This window comes from Carcharodon carcharias, chromosome 15 (assembly GCF_017639515.1).
Source record: "Carcharodon carcharias isolate sCarCar2 chromosome 15, sCarCar2.pri, whole genome shotgun sequence".
Taxonomy (NCBI): Eukaryota; Metazoa; Chordata; class Chondrichthyes; order Lamniformes; family Lamnidae; genus Carcharodon; species Carcharodon carcharias.
Window position 1 is genome coordinate 75860599 of NC_054481.1, and position 22269 is coordinate 75882867.

Below are 22269 nucleotides of genomic sequence, written 5' to 3' on the forward strand. Positions count from 1 at the left end.
CAATCTTCCACATTGCTGGGAAGATATAACTGTCCTGCAACAGCTTGGCTAGGTGCATGGATAGTTCTGGAGCACAAGTCTTCAGTACAAAGAACAAAGAAAGAACAAAGAAAAGTACAGCATGGGAACAGGCCCTTCAGCTCTTCATGCCTGCGCCGATCATATTGCCTGTCAAACTAAAACATTTTGCACTTCCGGGGTCCGTATCCCTCTATACCCATCCTATTCATGTATTTGTCAAGTTGCCTCTTAAACACCACTATCGTACCTGCTTCCACCACCTCCTCTGGCAGCAAATTCCAGACACTCACTACCCTCTGCGTAAAAAACTTGCCCCGCAAATCTCCTCTAAAGTTTTCTCCTTTCACCTTAAATCTATGTCCCCTAGTAATTGACTCTTCTACCCTGGGAAAAAGCTTCTATCTACTCTGTCCATGCCACTCATAATTTTGTAAACTTCTATCAAGTCACCCCTCAATCTCCGTCGCTCTGGTGAGAACAATCCGAGTTTGTCCAACCTCTTCTCAAAGCTAATAACCTCTAGACCAGGCAGCATCCTGGTAAACCTCCTCTGCACCCTCTCCAATGCCTCCATATCCTTCTGGTAATGTGATGACCAGAATGGCACGCAATATTCCAAGTGTGGCCTAACCAAGGTTCTATAAAGCTGCAGCATGACTTCCCAGCTTTTATACTCAATACCCCTGCCAATGAAGGCAAGCATGCCAGATGCCTTCCTGACTACCTTATCCACCTGCATTGCCACTTTCAGTGACCTGTGGACCTGTACACCCAGATCCCTCTGCCTGTCAATGCACTTAAGAGTTCTGCCATTTACTGTATAATTCCTGCCTGTATTAGACCTTCCAAAATGCATTACCTCGCATTTGTCCGGATTAAACTCCATCTGCCATTTCTCTGCCCAAGCCTCCAACTGATCTATATCCTGCTGTATCATTTGACAATCCTCTTCACTATCTGCAACTCCTCCAACCTTAATGTCATCTGCAAACTTACTAGCCCAGTTACATTTTTCTCCAAATCATTTACGTATTCTACAAACAGCAAAGGTCCCAGCACTGATCCCTGTGGAACACCACTAGTCACAGCAGTACTATTGCTGGAACATTGTCAGGGACCAGTGCCTTCAGCCATTTCTTGATAATCACATGGAGTGAACTGAATTGGCGGAAGACTGCATCTGTGATGCTGGAGACCTCAGTGGTGGTCCAGGTGTATCATCCACTCAGCACTTCTGGCTGAAGATGGTTGCAAATGCTTCAGCCTTGTCTTTTGTACTTATGTGTTGGGCTCCTCTATCACTGAGAATGGGAGCATTTGTGCAGCATCCTCCCCGTTAGTTGTTTAATTATCCATCACAAATTACAACAGGCTGTAGCAGGACTGCAGAGCTTTGTTCTGATCTGTTGGATGTGGGGTCACTTAGCTATATGTTTCACATGCTGCTTCCATTGTTTGGCATGCAAGGAGACCTGTGATGAAGTTTCACCGGGTTGACACATTTTTAGGTGTGCCTGGTGTTACTCTCGGCATACTCTCCTGCGCTCTTCGTTAAACGAGGGTTGATCTCTCGGCTTGATGGTAATGGTAGAGTGAGAGATATGCCAGGCTATGAAGTTACGGATTGAGTACAATTCTGCTGCTGTTGATAGCCTACAGCACCTCATGGATGCCCAGTTTTGAGTTGCTAGATCTTTTATAATCTCTCACATTTAGCATGATGGTAGTGTCACACAAACCAATGAAGGGCATCCTCAATGAGGAGGGGACTTTGTCTCCGCAAAGACTGTGCGTGGTCATTCCTACCAATACTGTCATGGACAGATACATATGCGACAGGTAGATTGCAGAGAATAAGGTCAAGTAGATTCTTCCAACATGTTGGTTCCCTCACCACCTGCCGCAGAACCAATCTAGCAGCTGTTTCCTTTAGGGCTTGGCCAACTCGATTATTGATACTACCGAACCACACTCGGTGATGGCCATTGAAATCCTCCACCCAGAGTACGGTGTGCCCTTGCCATCCTCAGTGCTCAACATGAAGGAATACTGATTGATCAGCTGAAGTGGGGTGGGGGTGGGTGGTGTGGTAGTGGTAACCAGCAGGAGGTTTCCTTGCCCATGTTTGGCCTGATACCATAGGACTTCATGCGTTCCAGAATCAATGTTAAGGACTCCCAGGAGAACTCCACCCCAACTGTATACCTCTGTGCCGCCACCTCTGGTGGGTCTATCCTGCTGATGGTATCCAGGTTATACCCAGGGATAGCGATGGTGATGTCTGGGACATTGTAAAGTATGATTTGATGACTATGACTATTTCAGGCTTCACAACTCCCGTTATTTTGGAACAAAGCCAAACAACAGTTGTTAGGAAGGTGGATTTTGCAGAGTTGACAAAGCTGGATGCGCCATTGTTGTTTACGGTGTCCAAATTGATGTCCAATTGTCAGTCTGGTTTCATTCCTTTTTGACTTTTCTATGGTGGTTTGGTAAAACCGAGTGGCTTGCTAAGCCATTTCAAAGGGTACAAGAGTCAACCATATGGCTACGGATCTGGAGTCACAAGTAGACCACACCGGGTAAGGGCATCTGATTTCTTTCCATAACGGACATTAGTGAACCTGATGGTTTTTTTTATGACACACAACGATATTTCCATTACTTGGGCTAGCATTTTTGTAATTACAGATTTATTAGTTGATTTGAATTTAAATTCCACCAGCTGCCTTGGTGGAATTTGAGCCAGTATCCCCAGCATTAGCCTGGGTCTCTGGATTACCAGCTCAGTGACAACAGTGATGATAACATAATTGAATTCCACATCAAGTTTGAAAACAACATACTCCAATCATAAATGAGAATCTTAAACGTAAGCAAAACCAATTCCATGGGTATGAGTGCAGAGCTATTTGGGTAATCAGACTAAAAGATACAGTGGTATATAAAAAGTGGGAAACATTTAAAGAAACAATTCAAATTGTTCAACAAAAATACTTTCCATTAAAAAATAAAACGCAGTGAGAAAGTTCCATCTGTGGTTAATTTTAGGTTAAAATAAGAGGCGTTCAATGTTGCAAAGGATAATAGTAAGTCTAAGGATTTACAGTGTTTTAGAAACCAGGAAAGGGCTACCAAAAAATTATTAAAAAGGGGAAAAAAATAGAACATGAGAGTAAACTAGCCAGGAATATAAAAAGATTGTAAGAGCTTTTACAAGTACGTAAAATGGAAGAGAGTAACTAAACATTAGACCCTTAGAAGCAGAGACACGAGAAATTATCATGTGGAATGAGGAAATGGCGAAGACATTGAACAAATATTTTGTGTCTGTCTTCATAGTAGAAGACACAAGTTTCATATTGGAAATAGAGGGTAAACTAGGGGTAAATACAGTAAGAGTGAGGAAAATAAGGTAATTAATATCGGAGATAAAGTTTTGGAGAAACTCAAGGAGGCTAAACGCTGACAAACCCAAAGACCTGATGGCCTACATCCTAGGGTTCTAAATGAGATAGCTACAGAGATAGTGGATGTCCTGGCTATGGTTGACCTAAAATTCCCTAGGTTCTAGACGGCCCCAGCAGATTGGAAGTTAGCAAATGTAACACTGCTATTCAAAAAAGGAGCGACAGAAAAAAATGTCAGTCATCAGTCATCAGGAAAGTGCTGAACCGATTAAGTAAGTCTTAATAATGCATTTAGAGAAACATACTTATAAGTCAACACGGTTTTACGAAAGGAAAATCCTGTTTTACAAATTTATTAGAGATTTTTGAGGATGTAACTAATAGGGTAGATATAGAAAAAACAGCAGCTGTAGCATACCTGGATTTCCAAAAGGCATTCGATAAGGTGCCACACAAAAGGTTAAGACACAAGATAAGGGGACATGGAGTTTGGGGCGATATAATAGCACGGACAGAGGATTGGTTAACTGGTTAACTGACAGGAAGCAGAGAGTAGGGATAAATGGAGCATTTTCAAGTTGGCTGACTGTGACTAGTGGAATGCTGTAAGGACTGATTTCTGGCTGGGGCCTCAATTATTTACAATCTATATGAATGACTTAGGCAAAAAGACAGAGTAACGTATTTAGGTTTGCTGATGATACAAAGCTAGTAGGCATGCAAGCTGTGAAGAGGACACAAAGAAGCTGCAAAGAGACATGGAGAGTTTAAGTGAGCGGACAACAAGGTGGTATATGGACAATAATATGGGAAAATGTTATTCACTTTGCTCCTAAGAATAGAATAGAAAAGCAAAATATTTTTTAAAAGGCATGAAACCAGTAAATGGTGACGTTCAGAGACACTTGGGTGTACTTGTGCAAGGAGCACAAAATGTAGCATGCAGCTACAGCAGTCTTTATTGCAAAGGGATTAGAGAACAAGAATAAATAAGTCGTGCTACAATTCTACCAGGCTTTGGTTAGATCACTCCTGGAATACTGTGTGCAACTTTGGTGTCCATATTTATGGAAGGATATACTTGCATTGGAGGTGGTACAGCGAAGATCACTAGATTGGCCCCTGGGATGAGAAGGTTTCTCATTGAAACATTAAGAGGGACCTGACAGAGTAGATACTGAGATATTGTTTCCCCTAACTGGGGCATCTGGAAAAAGGGGACACAGTTTCAGAATGAGGGAGGCAATCATTTAGAATCATAGAATTGTGGCCTAAGTAATGTTTTATATAGTTCCAGCATAACCTCCTCATTCTTATATTCTATACCTCGGCCAATGAATGAAAGAATTCCATATGTCTTCTCAACCACCTTAGCGACCTGTCCTGCTACCTTCAGGGATCTGTGGACATTCACTCCAAGGTCTCTCACTTCCTCCACTCCTCTTAGTATTCTCCCATTTATTGTGTATGCCTTTGCCTTGTCTGACCTCCTACATGTATCATTTCGCACTTCTCTGAGTTGAATTCCATTTGCCACTTTTCTGCCTACCTGACCAGTCCATTGATATCTTCCTGCAGTCAACAGCAATCCTCCTCACTGTCTATCCTGTGACCAATTTTTGTGTTGTCTGCAAACTTCTTGATTGTTCCCCCTACATTTAAGTCCAAATCATTAATATATACCACAAAAATCAGAGGACCTAGTACTGAGCCCTGCGGAACCCCACTGGAAACAGCCTTCCAGTTACAAAAACATCCATCAACAATTACCCTTTGTTTCCTGTCACTGAACCAATTTTGCATCCATCTTGCTACATTACCCTGGATCCCATGGGCTTTTATTTTTTTTAAACCAGTCTGTCATATGGGACCTTGTCAAAAGCCTTGCTAAAATTTAGGATCATGAAGAGAAATTTCTCCTGATCGAAGGCCTTTTGAAAATCTAGATAATTTACATCTACCGCAATACTATTGTCTACTGTCTCTGTTAGCTCCTCAAATAAATCAGTAAGATTAGTCAAACAAGAATTTCCCTTTTGCAATCCATGCAGACTACTCATTATTATATTTTTCATTTCTAGATGCACTTCTATTCTCTCCTTTAGCAGGGATTCCATTATTTTCCTACCACCGATGTTAAGCTGAGCGGTCAATAATTCGATGTACATGTTCTATCTTCCTTCTACAATACAGGTCAATACAATACAATTAGCTATTCGCCAGTTCAAACAAAGGCACCGTTGAAGCCTGTACCTATACTTTTGAGTACCGCATCCAGTTCTGATCATATTATTATAAAAATTATAGAGGCTGGAGAGATTGCAAAAGATTTACAAAGATGACGCCAGAAATACGAGTATATGCATATCAGGAAAGAAAGAATAGGCTCATTTCTTTTCTCTTGAAAAAAAAGGCTGAGGGGTGATCTAATGGAGAAATTTAAAATTATGTAAGGTTTTGAGTGGGTAAAGAGAATGTTTCCTCTTCTGAGGAAGAGCATAACTAGAGGTTATCAATCAAAAGAAATCCAATAGGGCATCGAGAAGAAACTTCCTGACTAAAAGAGAGGTGAGAATGTGGAACTTGATACCATAGGGACTGATTGAAGCCAATAGTATAGATGCATTTAAGGGGAAGCTAGACAAGCATATGAGGGAAGAGAGAACAGAGTTACAATGGTAGATTTGGTAAAAAAAGATGGAAGGAAATTCATGTGGAGCATAAATACTGGACGGGTTGGGTCAAATTGCCTGTTTCTCTACCATATATCCAATGTAATCCTACATAACGAATGATACAGAAAGGACGTTGCATTGGATTAAGACATATTAGATAGATTCTTTCAACATTGTAATGTTTCATTGTTCAGTTATAGAGGAATTTGTAAGCCAAATGAAAACACATTTACCCTCTTCCCACAAAGCATAAAAATCTTAATTATCAATTAAGAGAACTGAAATAAATAGAGATCTTTATTTGAAACTGCCAATTGTGGTGTGTTTAAATTTGCAATCGACTTCTCCACATGAAAGAAAATAAAGAGGATAAGAAAAATTCCTAACAATTTCTACAGTATTTATTTGCTTCATGCATGCTTTTTATAAATTAATAATTCTAAATCAAGTGTTACGTATAAATCCAATGTCTACCATGATTTTCTTTTCATCACTATGTTAGTGTTACAATTGTTGCTTCTTCATACTATATACTTTGCCTCAAGTAGGATGATGCACCAGACAGCTTTCCATAAGCATCAGTATAATACCTACAAAACTTCCAATTTATTTAACATAACCATAGAGAACGACCTATCCCAAATGTACTTCAAGGTGACTAAGTAATAGATTCCAAATGACACTCCCCAGCTAAAAAAGCTAAAGTTGGGTTTACTCTCAAAACAAAATAGGGCAGAGTATGCGTTAGACATTCTGTTCGTTAGGCTAGGGTTGCCATCTATAATGGTAAAATATGTTAAATCTAATGTATGTGGTATAACAAATCAATATTTATACTCACTTGATATTCCAGTTCACTCTCAAATCTTCTTTCATAGCTTCAGTGACACATAGATTTGAATCAGAGAGTTTTCCAAAAAATTGTTCATACCTATTTTTTTAAAAATTCAATTAATAGAAGATATTAAATCATAAATTGTGCAGCTGTAATTAATGCATTCTTCTTTCCAAATAGCTTGGAAGTATTGAGAAGGCATCCATTATCAAGATGAAAGTCTTACCTCTGAGAATAGTTGGAACTGAGGAGAATTAAAGTAATTCCCAGAGAACTACGGCATACTTTTGGGTGGTCCCAACAGAAGTAAATAACTCTAAGATAACAAAGTATAAGAAAATTCTTGGGGGAAGGAAGTAAAACTGAGTGCATAACATATGTAGTTATTTACCATATTGTTAAGCTAATTGCGATTGTTCTGTTCAATTCTTTCACATACAATAAAGTTTATTTTTGCTTAAAAACCATTAAATCTTGTGGTGTTCGGATTGTTCTTTAAATATTATCAGCTCCTAACAGGATCGTAACAATACAGAAAATATTTTTTAAATCAATAATTTTCCATTTTATTTTTATACATCAGAAAGTAGTCAGTTTGTGGGAGACATTAGGTGAAATAAAAATTTCTCAGGCAGTCTCCTCTGATGGAAAATTGCATTATAAAAATATCACATCTACTTAAAACACCATTGATATCGATACAAAGGTATCGTCGTTGTTAAAAACTGTTACAGCTTCCCTATCACACAATGAATGACACCATTTGTATGGTTAAAAATACTATCTTCAGTCAAGATTTGGCCACTAGGAGACACTGAAGCACTATTTGCCCTAAGCAAAGGAGCTCATTTCGATCCTAATTTTGTGGTAAGGTCTTGAATGTTTTTTTTACATTTTTATAAAACATAGAATTATAGACAATAATAATACAGCACAAAATACTATATCAATGTTATTGTAATCCCTCATCCCTGGAACCATTCTAAGTAGATAGGGAGAAGTTGTTCCCCACTCCTAAAAGGATCAAGAATGAGAGGGCACAGATCTAAAATGATTTGCAAAAGGATCAAATGTGACATGAGAAAAACTTTTTCACACAATGAGTGGTTCAGGTCTGGAATGCATTGCCTGAAAGTGTGGTGGAGACAGGTTCAATCAAGGCATTCAACAGGGCATTAGATGATTATTTGAATAGAAACAATGTGCAGGGGTACAGGGAAAAGGCAGGACAATGGAACTAGGTCATAATGCTCATTTGGAGAGCCGGTGCTGACATGATGGGCTGAATGGCCTCCTTCTGGGCTGTTAAAATTCTGTGATTTTGTTAAGTTCTGTAAATCTCTTCTGTACCCTCTCCAAAGCTTCCACATCCTTCCTAAAACGTGATGTCTAGAATTGGACACAATGCTCCAGCTGGGGCCAAACCAGTGTTTGATATAGGTTTTATAATTGTTACGGACAGAAGAAAGAAAAACTGAACTTCTTTATCCTCTCACTGCCTGTCTGTAAGTAGAGGTTTTTTTTTAAATTATTTCTAAAATAGGCTGTGGCGTACCACCCCCAAACCCTCAGTTTATGGAATCCAATTTAATAATAACGGACAGCAAGCTCACATTATGATTAACTCAGAAGGTTAGTTTATTCACAATCAAACCCGGGAGGTGGTGGGGGAGGGGTGGGGAAGAGTGGGATCCTTGCAAACTCACACACAGTATGGGAGGGGGGGATAGAAGAGGAAGCTTCACAGCAATAAAAAAAAACAAATGAACATTAGTTCACATGATTTCCAAAGTTGCAAGAAGTCAAAATCCAGAGGGTGTTTTTTTCATGGCAGAGTTACATCCAGATGAGTTCCTGGTTGGAGACAGCACCACGAAAAATCCTTGAAATGAAGGACATTGCAACACAATAGGCTTTCTGTTTAGACTGCTTGGCAGGCATTGATCAGAGGCTTGTAAAATTAAACAGACATCAAGGAGTTGAAAGATGGTGGTGGCATTTGGTTAGCTGGGCTGGAGTTCTTTCCAGCTGGTGTTAAAACAGCAGATTGAGGGTTTCTCAGCTCTCAAAGGAATATAGAGATATAAAAATGGTTACTCAAGTCATGTGACCTTCTTTCCCCACAATGAAGTAAAGAGGTAACCATTCATTCTCTCGTTCACACTGGAATGTCAAACGCACAGCAGGTGTAACGTCAGTTCCCTGTTGTACTTGAGGTTTAAACTTGGGATAGGGTACCAGCAATGACACTGTCCTTTCCTGCAACGTGGGTAATGTTTAGGTGACCTGGTTACATTCAAAATCTGCCTTTATTGGGGAAAGACTATTCAGGTATTAAAGTTCTGAATTTTTTATCTTTGGGGTTAGGCATAAGCAAAGATACTGATTTCAGAACTTAGTGCCTCTTCAAATCCTAATTTCATATTGCTAAAGGGTCTTGGGTTTTTACATGGCGGCTAGGACCCAGGTTGTTAGTACCAGTCAAGCTGTTCTTGGCTATTCTGTGTTTCTCACTATTTAAATGCAAATCCTTTTGACTGTCAGGCTGAGCTGCTCTTGTCAAGCTTAACTCTTCACTGTCCACCTTTGTAACCTGTGAATTTATTTGCTCAAATCCAGGCACTTTTACCAATCCGATTTCCAAGAAATTGGTGGCTATAATTTGATCTTTGCCTCCTGTTGGAATTCCAGTTTAGCATACAGCTTGGGTGCGAGCACACCTGAGGAGCTGAAAGGCTTTATTAGTTGGAGCTGCAACATGTAGTTAATCTCCCCCTGAACCTGGGCCAGCTTTTCCGGACCCAGGTGAGAGGGATGTTGCATAATAGGAGGAGTCTCTCCCACATTGACATCAGGTGGATCTACAGTGGTGCAGCCTGGCTTGTCTCTACAGCTGCTTTTAAATGCAGTGGATAGCTCTGTCAGATCTCATCACTGTTCTGCATTTAGATGGGTGAATATGGAGTCCAATATCAGTAGAATTTCTGTGTTTGTTAGCCGGATAGTAGGGTGTTCAATGTGAGTCTCATCCATGTCTCCCCGCAATTTAATCTTGCTGTTCCTCTTGTCCTCTTTTGTTTTGGGAATGGGTCTTCCCAAAAGCTGTTCCATGAGCTCTGGAACACTACAGCTCTCAGGTGGATGTTCAGCTCCAGCTGTACTCCCCTATTGGCTCTTCGATTAAGTGGAGCATCACCCTCATTCTTTCTTGGTCCATCTAGGAACTTCCCTCGGCGCCATTTAATTCTGCCATGAGGTTATCTGCTAAACTAATCATTGGCTCATTAGTTCGTTTCTTGGTTTGGGTGTGAGATTCTATGATGATGAAAGGAGGATTCTTTTATTCTTGTAACTCCAGTTGGTAGTTTCCAAAACAAAGGGTCAATCTGTGGTCATGTGACTTGTATCAGCCATTTTGTGATTCAACAGAAGTCCATTTTAAAATAACAAAAAAGAATGACGTTTTGATACTTGATACAGTTTGATTGCTTTTCATGTCATATTGACATAATATATAAATATACATACACACTATATTATGTATGGGATGGCAAAGTGATAAAGCTACTGGACTGGCAAGCTAGAGGCATTTCTGCAGTCTATAGCTTTCTTTCTCACTATCAGCCACAAGGGTCATTTTTTGTATCGTTACAGGCAGGAGAAGGAGGCAAAACTCTTATTTTCTCATCATATGTCCATAAGCAGAGGTGCTTTAATTTTTGAAATAGGCTGCGGCGCGTGTTTCCCCAAACCCTCTGTTTGTGAGGTCAATTTTTAAAATGACTCATAGCAAACTCTGAGGTTAAATCAGAAGTATAGTTTATTCACATATTCAAACCCGGGGAATGGTCGCAATCACACACACACGAAAATAGGAAAGAGCAGTTTTTTCAACTATGACTATAACTTAAAAGAGAAAGCATCACAGATGTGGAATCAGATGATTTCCAGAATCTAGTGAGGGATCCTTCACAGAGGAGCTATAATACAGCTGGCTGAAGCAGGATTTTGCAGAATTCCTTTAAAGTTGAAGGTAATGCAGCAAGATGAGGTTGGTATACAGAGACTTGGTCATCTCAACAGGTGATGGCAGAAATCTTCTAGGGGAAAGGCACAGAGGACGCTCAGACGATGCTGGCTGATGGTCAGCCTGAGTTCCTGCTTTGACGTTTGCAGGCTGGAGTTTAAACAGCAGACAGAGTCGTGAGTCTGGAAATGTAATATTAAAACTTTCCAGAGGCCAGAAGAGCTTAGGTCATGTGATGTTGCCCATTACTGAGTCAGTTGCAGGCTAACAAGCAGCCTCTATGCCTCTGGTCAAAATCCATTGTTCACCTTAGGAGATAAATGGTGACTTTTAGCACCTCTGCAGGTAAAACAAGTTTTGAAGGCTTCCCCTTTTGTTATGGTCCAGGCTGGGGCGACAGATCAGCTGCTGGTCCCTGGTTTTGTTGATTGTAATGTGTCCTCACAATGAGAAGTATGAGATTCCATAAGGATGAGCTTTTGTGCTGTAACTACTGTTGAAAATTTCCAGAAACTGTAGGCAACTTGTGAATCATGTGACCCATAACACATCTTTTGGTTCAGCAATGTCCACTTACTAAATAGGCAAAAAAGGTAAGGTTTGATCTAAACTGTTTATGATCTCTTTCATGTCTTAGGGGCAAGACAGGTATCTTCTGCAAAATTTTTAATCATGCTCCATATGCTCAAGTCTAAATCATTGATATGTACTATGAAAGGAAAGTACTAAGCCCTGCAGAACCTGACTCAAGTCAGCCTTCCAGTCACAAGAGCACTCACATATCTTTTGCTTTCTACCACTGAGCCAATTTAAGATCCAACTTGACACTTTCCCTTGGATCCCATGGGATTTTAATTTTCAGACCAACTGCCATGTGGGACCTTGTCAAAAGCCTTACTAAAATCCATGTAGACTAGATCAAATGTACTACCCTCATCAAACCTCCTCAAAAAATTAAATTAGTCAGTCATGAGTTCCCCTAAATATTGAATGGGGCTGACTGTCCTTGATTAATCCATGCCTTTTAAATAATGATTTATCCTTCCCCTCAGAATGTTTTCAACAATTTGCCCATCACTAAGATTAGGCTCACTGGCTTGTAATTACTTGCTCTACCTTGCCTTCATTTTTAAGCGACGGTAGAATGTTAGCTTTCCTCTAGCACACCTGTAGCGAGAGGACTGGATAATATGCCGATAGAAGATCTTTGGATTTCTTTTTATGTCAGCCTCCAATCTATTCTTGTACTCTTTTTGCCTCTCTTATTTCACAGAATCAGAATCATGGAATCTTAACGTCACAGGAGGAGGCCATTCTGCACCAGCTCTCTAATTGGGCATTATGACCTAGTGCCATTGCCCTGCTTTTTCCTCATACCCCTGCACATTGTTTCTATTCAGATAATCATCTAATGTCCTCTTGGATGCCTCGATTGATCCTTGATTAAAATTTCCATTTTAACATCTGCTTTATTTTATATGAAGCTTTGTTCTTCCTTGCATTATCAAGCTGACATCTGTCATATGGCCCCTTTTTCTGCTTTGACCTATTCAAACTCCTTTGTCAACCAGGGAGCTCTGGTTTTGGTTACACTCCTTTTCGCCCTTGTGGGAATGTTCCTAGACTGCACCCCAACCATTTCCTCTTTAAAGACTGAATTACATTTCTGCCCATCAGCCTTTGACTCCAATTTATCTGGGCATTAATTTAACAAAATTTGTTTTCCTCCAGTTAAGAATTTTTGTTCTGGATTGCTCCCGGTCCTTCGCAACTAACCCAAACCCAAGATTCACCCCCCTCCCCGCATTATTGCCCTATGGTGACATTTTCCACTTGTCCCATTCCAATCCCTCAGACAAAATCCACCAACGCATCCTTCCTCATTGGGCAGAAAACAAGAAAATTTGTGTGAAGCACAATTCAGAAATTCCTCCCCATCTCTGCCCCTAACACAATCACTGCCCCATTCAATATTTAGGTAGTTGACTCTCTCATTAACACTACTCCATAGCTCTCGCACCGCTTAGTACAAATCTGCTCCTCTATCTCCTTCACATTATTTGGCAAGCTCTAAACTAAACTAAGTAGTAAAATAAGATAAAAACAAAAAAACTGCGGATGCTGGAAATCCAAAACAAAAACATAATTACCTGGAAAAACTCAGCAGGTCTGGCAGCATCGGCGGAGAAGAAAAGAGTTGACGTTTCGAGTCCTCATGACCCTTCCACAGAACTTGAGTTCGAGTCCAAGAAAGAGTTGAAATATAAGCTGGTTTAAGGTGTGTGTGTGGGGGGCGGAGAGATAGAGAGACAGAGAGGTGGAGGTGGGGGGGGGGGGGGGGGGTGGTTGTAGGGACGAACAAGCAGTGATAGAAGCAGATCATCAAAAGATGTCAACGACAATAGTACAATAGAACACATAGGTGTTAAAGTTAAAGTTGGTGATATTATCTAAACGAATGTGCTAATTAAGAATGGATGGTAGGGCACTCAAGGTATAGCTCTAGTGGGGTTTTTTTTTAATTTATAATGGAAATAGGTGGGAAAAGGAAAATCTTTATAATTTATTGGAAAAAAATAGGGGGAAACAGAAAGGGGGTGGGGATGGGGGAGGGAACTCACGACCTAAAGTTGTTGAATTCAATATTCAGTCCGGAAGGCTGTAAAGTCCCTAGTCTAGTCCCTAGTCAACACCTCATCTTCCGACTAGGGACTTTACAGCCTTCCGGACTGAATATTGAATTCAACAACTTTAGGTCGTGAGCTCCCTCCCCCATCCCCACCCCCTTTCTGTTTCCCCCTTTTTTTTTCCAATAAATTATAAAGATTTTCCTTTTCCCACCTATTTCCATTATAAATAAAAAAAAACCCCCACTAGAGCTATACCTTGAGTGCCCTACCATCCATTCTTAATTAGCACATTCGTTTAGATAATATCACCAACTTTAACTTTAACACCTATGTGTTCTATTGTACTCTTGTCGTTGACATCTTTTGATGATCTGCTTCTATCACTGCTTGTTTGTCCCTACAACCACACCGCCCCCCCCCCCCACCTCCACCTCTCTGTCTCTCTATCTCTCCGCCCCCCACACACACACCTTAAACCAGCTTATATTTCAACTCTTTCTTGGACTCGAACTCAAGTTCTGTCGAAGGGTCATGAGGACTCGAAACGAGAACTCTTTTCTTCTCCGCCGATGCTGCCAGACCTGCTGAGTTTTTCCAGGTAATTCTGTTTTTGTTTAAGTAGTAAAATAGTTCCTTTATTGTTTCTCAACTCCAGCCAAATTGATTCCATCTTTGATCCCTCAAGGCATTTTACTTCTAGCACTGTAATACTTTCCTCCATCTAAACTCTTACTCCTTTTTATTTTCTTCCTTACTTGCCGAGTACCTTGTACCCAGGAATATTAAGCATTCAACCCTCCCCTTTAATGAGCCAGGTTTCAGTTCCCACATAGCTATTTGCACCAACTTTATTGACCACATGTCATACATTTACACACATGCACTCCAAACTTAACTTAGGCCTTTTTGTATTTTCTACAATTCCACCTAATTCTGTATAGTTTTCAAACTGTCTCTCCCAGTCAGCTGTACTCCTTTTTAATGCAGCATCTTGGTGCCCGGCCCCCTGCCAAATTAGTTTAAACTCCCCCACACGTGGCTGACTGGCTGCGAGGGTATTGCTTCTGTTCAGGTGCAACCTGGCCATCTTCAACAGGTCTCACTGCACAGAACTGGTTTCAATGTTCTAAAACTCTGAAGCTTTTGCCCCATCCTTACCCCATGCCTCTTTGCCTCAATTTGCAATTTTATCTTCTTATCCAACAAGGACGACCAGGAAATGCAGAAGATAGCAGCTGTGGAATATTTTCTTGCCGTTAAAAATAGCTAACATTTCAGGATCTCCTGTAATAAGATTTGCCACACTTATATTTCTTTATCTCATCTTACAAAAGTATTGGCAAATTCAAATCTCATCTGCATATTCATACACTGATTTGCGAATGTTAATCACAAAGTATAGGCATAGCTCAATGTGGTGATTAAAAAAGCTCTAATTCAAGAACCAAATGAAATAACAATCCCTCCTTAAGGAGGGAAGCATAGGCAGGAGGGTCGGTGGGGAGGGAAGGGGCTAGCGGAGGGTAGGGGGGAGGAGGGAAGGGGCCAGCTGGAGGGTTGGGGGGAGGGAAGGGGCCAGCTGGAGGGATGGGGGCTGGGATTGGCCAGCCGGAGGGTGGGGTTAGGATGTCATTGAGAGTGACATTGAGCAGCCTGGACAATAAAGAAATCAATGTGAATTTGGGGGGGGTGTGGGGTGGGGGGTGGAATCTCTCACTGGTTAGAATCATACCGAGCACAAAGATGGTTGGAGATAATTAATCTCAGTCACAGAATCACAGAATATCATAGTGCAGAAGAGGCCCTTCAGCTCGTCGAGTATGCACCAACACGTGAGAAACACCTGACCTACCTACCTACCTAATCCCATTTACCAGCACTTGGCCCATAGCCTTAAATGTTATGATGTGCCAAGTGCTCATCCAGGTACTTTTTAAAGGATGTCAGGCAACCCGCCTCCACCACCCTCCCAGGCAGCGCATTCCAAGCCATCAACACCCTCTAGGTAAAAATGTTTTTCCTCACATCCCCCCTAAACCTCCTGCCTCTCACCTTGAACTTGTGTCCCCTTGTGACTGACCCTTCAACTAAGGAGAACAGCTGCTCCCTATCCATGCCCCTCATAATCTTGTACACCTCGATCAGGTCGCCCCTCAGTCTTTTCTGCTCCAACAAAAACAACCCAAGTCTATCCAACCTCTCTTCAGAGCTTAAATGTTTCACCCCAGGCAACATCCTGGTGAATCTCCTCTGCACCCCTTCCAGTGCAATCATATCCTTCCTATAATGTGGCCTCACAAAGGTTCTATACAGCTCCAACATGAACTCCCTACTTTTGTAATCTATGCCTTGATTAATAAAGGCAAGTGTTCCATATGCCTTTTTCACCACCCCACTAACATGCCCTTCAGAGATCTATGGACAAACACGCCAACGTCCCTTTGTTCCTCAGAACTTCCTAGTGTCATGCCGTTCATTGAATACTTACTTGTCAAATGACTCCTCACACTTTTCAGAGTTAAATTCCAACTGCCACTTATCTGCCCATTTGACCATCCCATCTATATCTTCCTGTAGCCTAAGACACTCAACATCACTGTTAACCACCCGACCAATCTTTGTGTCATCCGCAAACTTACTAATCCTACCCCCCACAGTCATCTATGTCATTTATATAAATGACCAATAATAGGGGACCGAGCACAGATCCCTGTGGTACGCCACTGGATACTGGCTTCCAGTCACTAAAGCAGCCTTCTGGCATCACCCTCTGTCTCCTACAACTAAGACACTTTGAATGCACCTTATCAAATTATCCTGTATCCCATGTGCATTTGCCTTCTTTATAAGTCTCCCATGTGGGACCTTGATGGCCCAGGACATCACTGCAAGTGTTCCTCAAGATAGTGTCCTCAGCCCAACCATCTTCACATGCATCAATGACCTTGCCTCAGCATAAGGTCAGAAGTGGGATGTCCGTTGATGACTGCAGAGTTCAGTTCTGTTTGCAACTCCTCAGATAACGAAGCAGTCTGTACCTGCATTCAACAAGGTCCAGACAACATTCAAGCTTGGGGAAGAGACATTCGCACAATGCAAGTGCCAGGCAATGACTATCTTGAACAAAAGAGAATCCAGCCAACTTCCCTTGACATTCAATGGCATTGCCATCAATGAATCTCCCACTGTCAACAACCTGGCTGCTACCATTGATCAACAACTGAATTGGACTAGTCATATAAATACTGTAGCTACAAGAGTAGGTCAGACGCTGGGAATTCTGCAGAGAGTAACTCATGTCCTGTCTCTCCAAAGCCTGTCCACCATTGACAAGGCATAAGTCAGGAGTGTGATGGAATACTCCCCGCTTGCTTGGATGGGTGCAGCTCCCACAACACTCAAGAAGCTCAACACCATCCTGGACAAAGCAGACCACTTGACTGGCACCCCATCCATCACATTTATCATTGACTCTCTTTACCACCAATGCACAATGGCAGCAGTGTGTGCCATCTGCAGGATGCACTGCAGGAACCTTGATGAGTTGCTTCGACAACACTTTCCAAACCCACGACCTCTGCCACCTCAAAGGACAAGGTCAGATGCATGGGAACACCGCCACCTGCAAGTTCCCCTCCAAGCCACACACCATCCTGACCTAACTGTATCATCTGTTCCTTCACTGTCACTGGGTGAGAATCCTGGAACTCTCTCTAACAGCACTCCGGGGTGTACCTACACCACATGGACTGCAGAGGTTCAAAGTACCAGCTCATCACCACCTTCTCAAGGGCAATTAGGGACGGGCAACAAATGCTGGCCTAGCCAGTGACACCCACATCCCATGAAAGAATATAACAAAAAAGATAATGATGAATGGATAGGTGCTTTTGTGATCGGAAGACTTTTTCCATTTTGGTTCCACAAGGCTCAGTGCTGGGTCCCTTGCTTTTCATGGTATATATCAATGGTTTAGACATAATGTAGGGGCCATAATTAACGAATTGGCAGACGATACAAAAATTTGCTGTATAGTTGACAGTGAAGCTGTACGTGCCAGGGAGGTATCAAAGGACTAGTCAGGTGGGTAGTAAAATGGCAAGCGGAACTCAGCCCAGAGGAATACGAGGTAATGCATTTAGGGAAGGCTAACAAGGCAAGGGAATACACAATAAATGGCAGGATACTGAGAAGTGTAAAGGAACAGAGGGATTTTGGAGTGCATGTCTATAAATCCCTGTAGGTAGCAGAATACGTAAATAAGTTGGTTAGTAAGACACATGAATACTTTCTTTCATTAGCCAATGCATATGATATAAGAGCAGGGAGGATATGCTAAAATTATAGAAAACATTAGTTCTGCCCCAGCTAGAGTACTATGTACAGTTCTCATCACTCATTACAGGAAGGGTATGATCGCACTAGAAAGGGTACAGAAGAGATTTATGAGGTTGCTACCAAGAATGGAGGATTTTAGCTCTGAGGCAAGATTGGATAGGTTGGGGCTCATTATCTTTGGGATTGAGGAGGCAAAGTGGAGATATAATTGGGATGTATAAAATTAGTAGCAGTCGATAGGAAAGACTGATTTGCGTTAGCAGAGAGGTCAATAACCTGGGTGGGCATAGATCTAAAGTAATTGGCTGAAGGGTTAGAGGGGAGTTGAGAATTTGTTTCACCCAGAAAGTGGTGGGAGTCTGGAGGTCACTGCCTGAAAGAATAGTAGAGGCAGAAACATTGCATTTAAAAAAATTACCTGGATATGCACTTGAGGTGCTATAACCTACAGGGTTACAGACCAATAACTGGAAAGCGGGATTAGATTGGATAGTTTCTTTTTTGGCTGGCACAGTCATAATGGGTTAAATTATCCCCTTGTGTGCCATAAATGTTTATTGTTTCTATTATGGTATACAGAACAGCTAAAATAAGATCATTTATATCAGAATTTTAAACAGAATATGCTGCAACTTCTCCAGTCCGGAAATCTATTGCTCAGAAACACCAGCTGTCCAGAACTTCTTTGAGCACACCCACCTGTTCCCTTAGCATCAACAGAAACATGTAAGATACAGTATTTGGATAAGTAAAGCAATTTTTAATCAGTGGTTTATAATTTATCGTTTTATGTTTCAAGTAAATATTTGTAACTATGGTGTTTTCTGCTCCACACAGTTGCAGTGAGGCATTCTAACATCATTCTAGAACCCAGAAAATTTTGATTTCCACAAATGACTTGGGCCCAAGCAATCTGGACTGGAGAGGTTACAGTGGAATAGTGAACTGCATATTGAAAACCACTCTGTACATACCGTTTGGCAATCAGCACAATGGGATGATGATCTCCATGTGTCAAGCTCATAATGGTGTAACCATAATTGTGCCAGTCAATAATAAATTTACTTCCTTTTAGCAAACATACTGCCCATGTAGTTGCAATAGCAGGAAGGCCTGGTGGATTCTGTTTGTAAGTAAAACAAAGAGAATTTCTTACCATTTTATTCAAGTACACAAGTGAACAGAGCAAAGTCTATCAAAGAATACCTAAAATTTTTACCTGCAGGATCATGTATGAAGGTGCATCAATCTTTAATAGGATGTAGCATATCTGTAAAGTCTGCACAAAGATCTTGATCACATACTGGAAAATCTTTGGTCCAACTACAAATTATAAAAACAAACCTTAACAATCTGGAAATGGTGCTAACGTTAAATGTATGTAAAACGTCTGCATCTTCACACAGATAATTATTGTTTGTAGCTGACAAACTAAATGTAGATGTTTACTAATACACAATCGACTTTGAAGAATCGTTATATGAAGATAGCAACACTTACATTTCATTCCCGTCATGACCTCTGTTATGTAGACAATGTTAATCTTATCATTATTTAAAACACCTCGATGAAGTTTCGCACCTGAAAAAAATTCAAATTTTAAAAATCTAGAAATATGCATACTTTGGGCAGCTTTCCGTTTCCACGATGTGTAAAAGCAAACACAAAGTAAAGCACCGCATCATTATATTTTGGATTCTGTGTTTTGTCATTGATACAAGTGATACACAAAATACTTCATTATGTATAAAATTTCCAAATGATAAAAGTCTAATTATTTGTTTTCCTTGTTTATGTGTTTGTTCAGTAACTTGTCCTCATTCTACAAACAAATAAACATATGAAACAGGAGGAGTAGGCCATTCAGCCCATCAGGCCCACTCTGGCATTCAATAAGATCATGGCTGATCTGTTTGTTTTTGAAATGCACGTTCTCATCTACCCCTCGATAACCTTTGATTGCTTCCCTTGTCTAACAAGCATCTATCCATTTCTGCCTTAAAAATATTCAGTGACCCTGCCTCCACCGCATTCGGAGGCAGAGTTCCAAAGCTGCACAACCCTCAGAAAAAATTTCTCTATCCTAATTTTAAAACAGTGCCCTCTTGTTCTGGACAAACCCACAAGAAGAAACATCCTTTCCATAACAAAAACAGAATTACCTGGAAAAACTCAGCAGGTCTGGCAGCATCGGCGGAGAAGAAAAGAGTTGACGTTTCGAGTCCTCATGACCCTTTGACAGAACTAGGCGAATCCCAGGAAGGGGTGAAATATAAGATGGTTTAAGGTGGTGGTGGTGGTGGGAGAGAAGTGGAGGGGGGTGGTGTGGTTGTAGGCAAAAGCAGTGATAGAAGCAGATCATCAAAAGATGTCACAGACAGCAGAACAAAAGAACGCATAGGTGTCGAAGTTGGTGATATTATCTAAACGAATGTGCTAATTAAGAATGGATGGTAGGGCACTCAAGGTATAGCTCTAGTGGAGGTGGGGGGAGCATAAAAGATTTAAAAATATTTTAAAATAATGGAAATAGGTGGGAAAAAGAAAAATCTATATAATTTATTAGAAAAAAAAACAAAAGGAAGGGGGAAGAAACAGAAAGGGGGTGGGGATGGAGGGGGGAGGTCAAGACCTAAAGTTGTTGAATTCTTTCCATGTCCTTTCCATGTCCATCTTGTTAATACCATTCAGGATCTTACATTTTTTTAATGCATTCATGGGATGTGGGCTTCGCTGCATGGGCCAGCATTTATTGCCCATCCCTAATTGCCCTTGAGAAGTTGGAGGTGAGCTGCCTTCTTGAACCTCTGCAGTCCATGTGATGTAGATAGACCCACAGTGCTGTTAGGAAGGGAGTTCCAGGATTTTCACCCAGCGGCAGTGAAGGAACGGCAATATATTCCCAAGTCAGGATGGTGAGTGCCTTGGAGGGGAACTTTCAGGTGGTGGTGTCCCCATCTATCTGCTGTCCTTGTCCTTCAAGATGGTAGTGGTCATAGGTTTGCAAGGTGCTGTCAAAGAAGCCATGGTGAATTCGTCCAGTGCATCTTGTAGATGGTACACACTGCTGCTTCTGCGTCGGTGGTGGAGGGAGTAAATGTTTGTGGATGTGGTGCCAATCAAGCGGGCTGCTTTGTCCCGGATGATAACAAGCTTCTTGAGTGTTGTGGGAGCTGCACTCATCCAGGCAAGTGGGGAATAGTCTATCACATTCCTGACTTGTGCCTTGTAGCTGGTGGACAGGCTTTGGGGAGTCAGGAAGTGAGTTACTCATCGCACGATTCCTAGCCTCTGACCCGCTCTTGTAGCCACAGTATTTACATGGCTACTCCAGTTCAGTTTCTGGTCAATGGTAACTCCCATGATGTTGATAGTGGGGGATTCAGTGATGGTAATGCCATCGAACATCAAGGGACGATGATTGGATTCTGTCATGTTGGAGATGGTCATTGCTTGGCACGTGTGGCCTAAATCTTACTTGTCACTTCTCAGCCCAAGCCTCAATATTGTCCAAGTCTTGCTGCATTTGGACATGGACTGCTTCGGTATTGGAGGAGTCGTGAATGGTGCTGAACATTGCGCAATCAGCGAACATCCCCACTTCTGATCTTATGATGGAAGGGAGGTCATTGATGAAGCACCTGAAGATGGTTAGGCCAAGAACACTATCCTGTGGAACTCCTGCAGTGATGTTCTGGAGCTGAAATGACCGACCTCCAACAAACACAACCATCTTCCTTTGTGCTAAGTATGACTCCAACCAAGAGAGTTTTCCCCCTGATTCCCATTGACTTCAGTTTTGCTAGGACTCCTTGATGCCACACTCAGTCAAATGATGCCTTGATGTAAAGGGTAGTCACTCTCATCTCACCTCTAGAGTTCTGCTCTTTTGTCCATGTTTGAACTAAGGCTGTAATGAGGTCAGGAGCTGAGTGGCCCTGGTGGAACCCAAACTAGGTGTCAGTGAGCAGGATACTGCTAAGCAACTGCCACCTGATAGCACTGATGATGACCCCTTCCATTACTTTACTGATGATGGAGAGTAGACTGATGGGTCAGTAATTGGCCAGGTTGGATTTGTCATGCTTTTTGTGTACAGGACATACCTGGGCAATTTTGCACATAGCCAGGTAGCCATCAGTGTTGTCGCTGTACTGGAACAACTTGGCTAGGGGTGCGGCAAGTTGTGGAACAGGAGTCTTCAGCACTACTGCCAGAATATTTTCAGAGCCCATAGCCTTTACAGTATGCAGTGCCTTCAGCCGTTTGATATCACGTGGAGTGAATCAAATTGGCTAAAGACTGGCACCCGTGATGCTGGGGAACTCCGAAG

The 22269-nt window shown here is 41.6% G+C and overlaps 1 protein-coding gene across 7 annotated transcripts in view; it reads right to left on the reverse strand.

Moving 5' to 3' along the window:
- Positions 1-22269, reverse strand: part of alg1 (ALG1 chitobiosyldiphosphodolichol beta-mannosyltransferase) — an 86716-nt gene that overhangs the window by 62585 nt on the left and 1862 nt on the right. For 4 of the 7 annotated variants that reach the window (XM_041205949.1, XM_041205947.1, XM_041205946.1 and 1 more), the window contains exons 2-6: positions 19437-19517; positions 19156-19259; positions 18911-19059; positions 7168-7257; positions 6948-7037 (exon numbers count right to left, since the gene is read on the reverse strand). In XM_041205949.1, the coding sequence (XP_041061883.1) occupies positions 6948-7037; positions 7168-7257; positions 18911-19059; positions 19156-19259; positions 19437-19517 (514 nt within the window). The remainder of the gene's footprint in view (positions 1-6947; positions 7038-7167; positions 7258-18910; positions 19060-19155; positions 19260-19436; positions 19518-22269) is intronic. The other 3 variants (XM_041205951.1, XM_041205950.1, XM_041205952.1) reach the window with 2 other exon arrangements.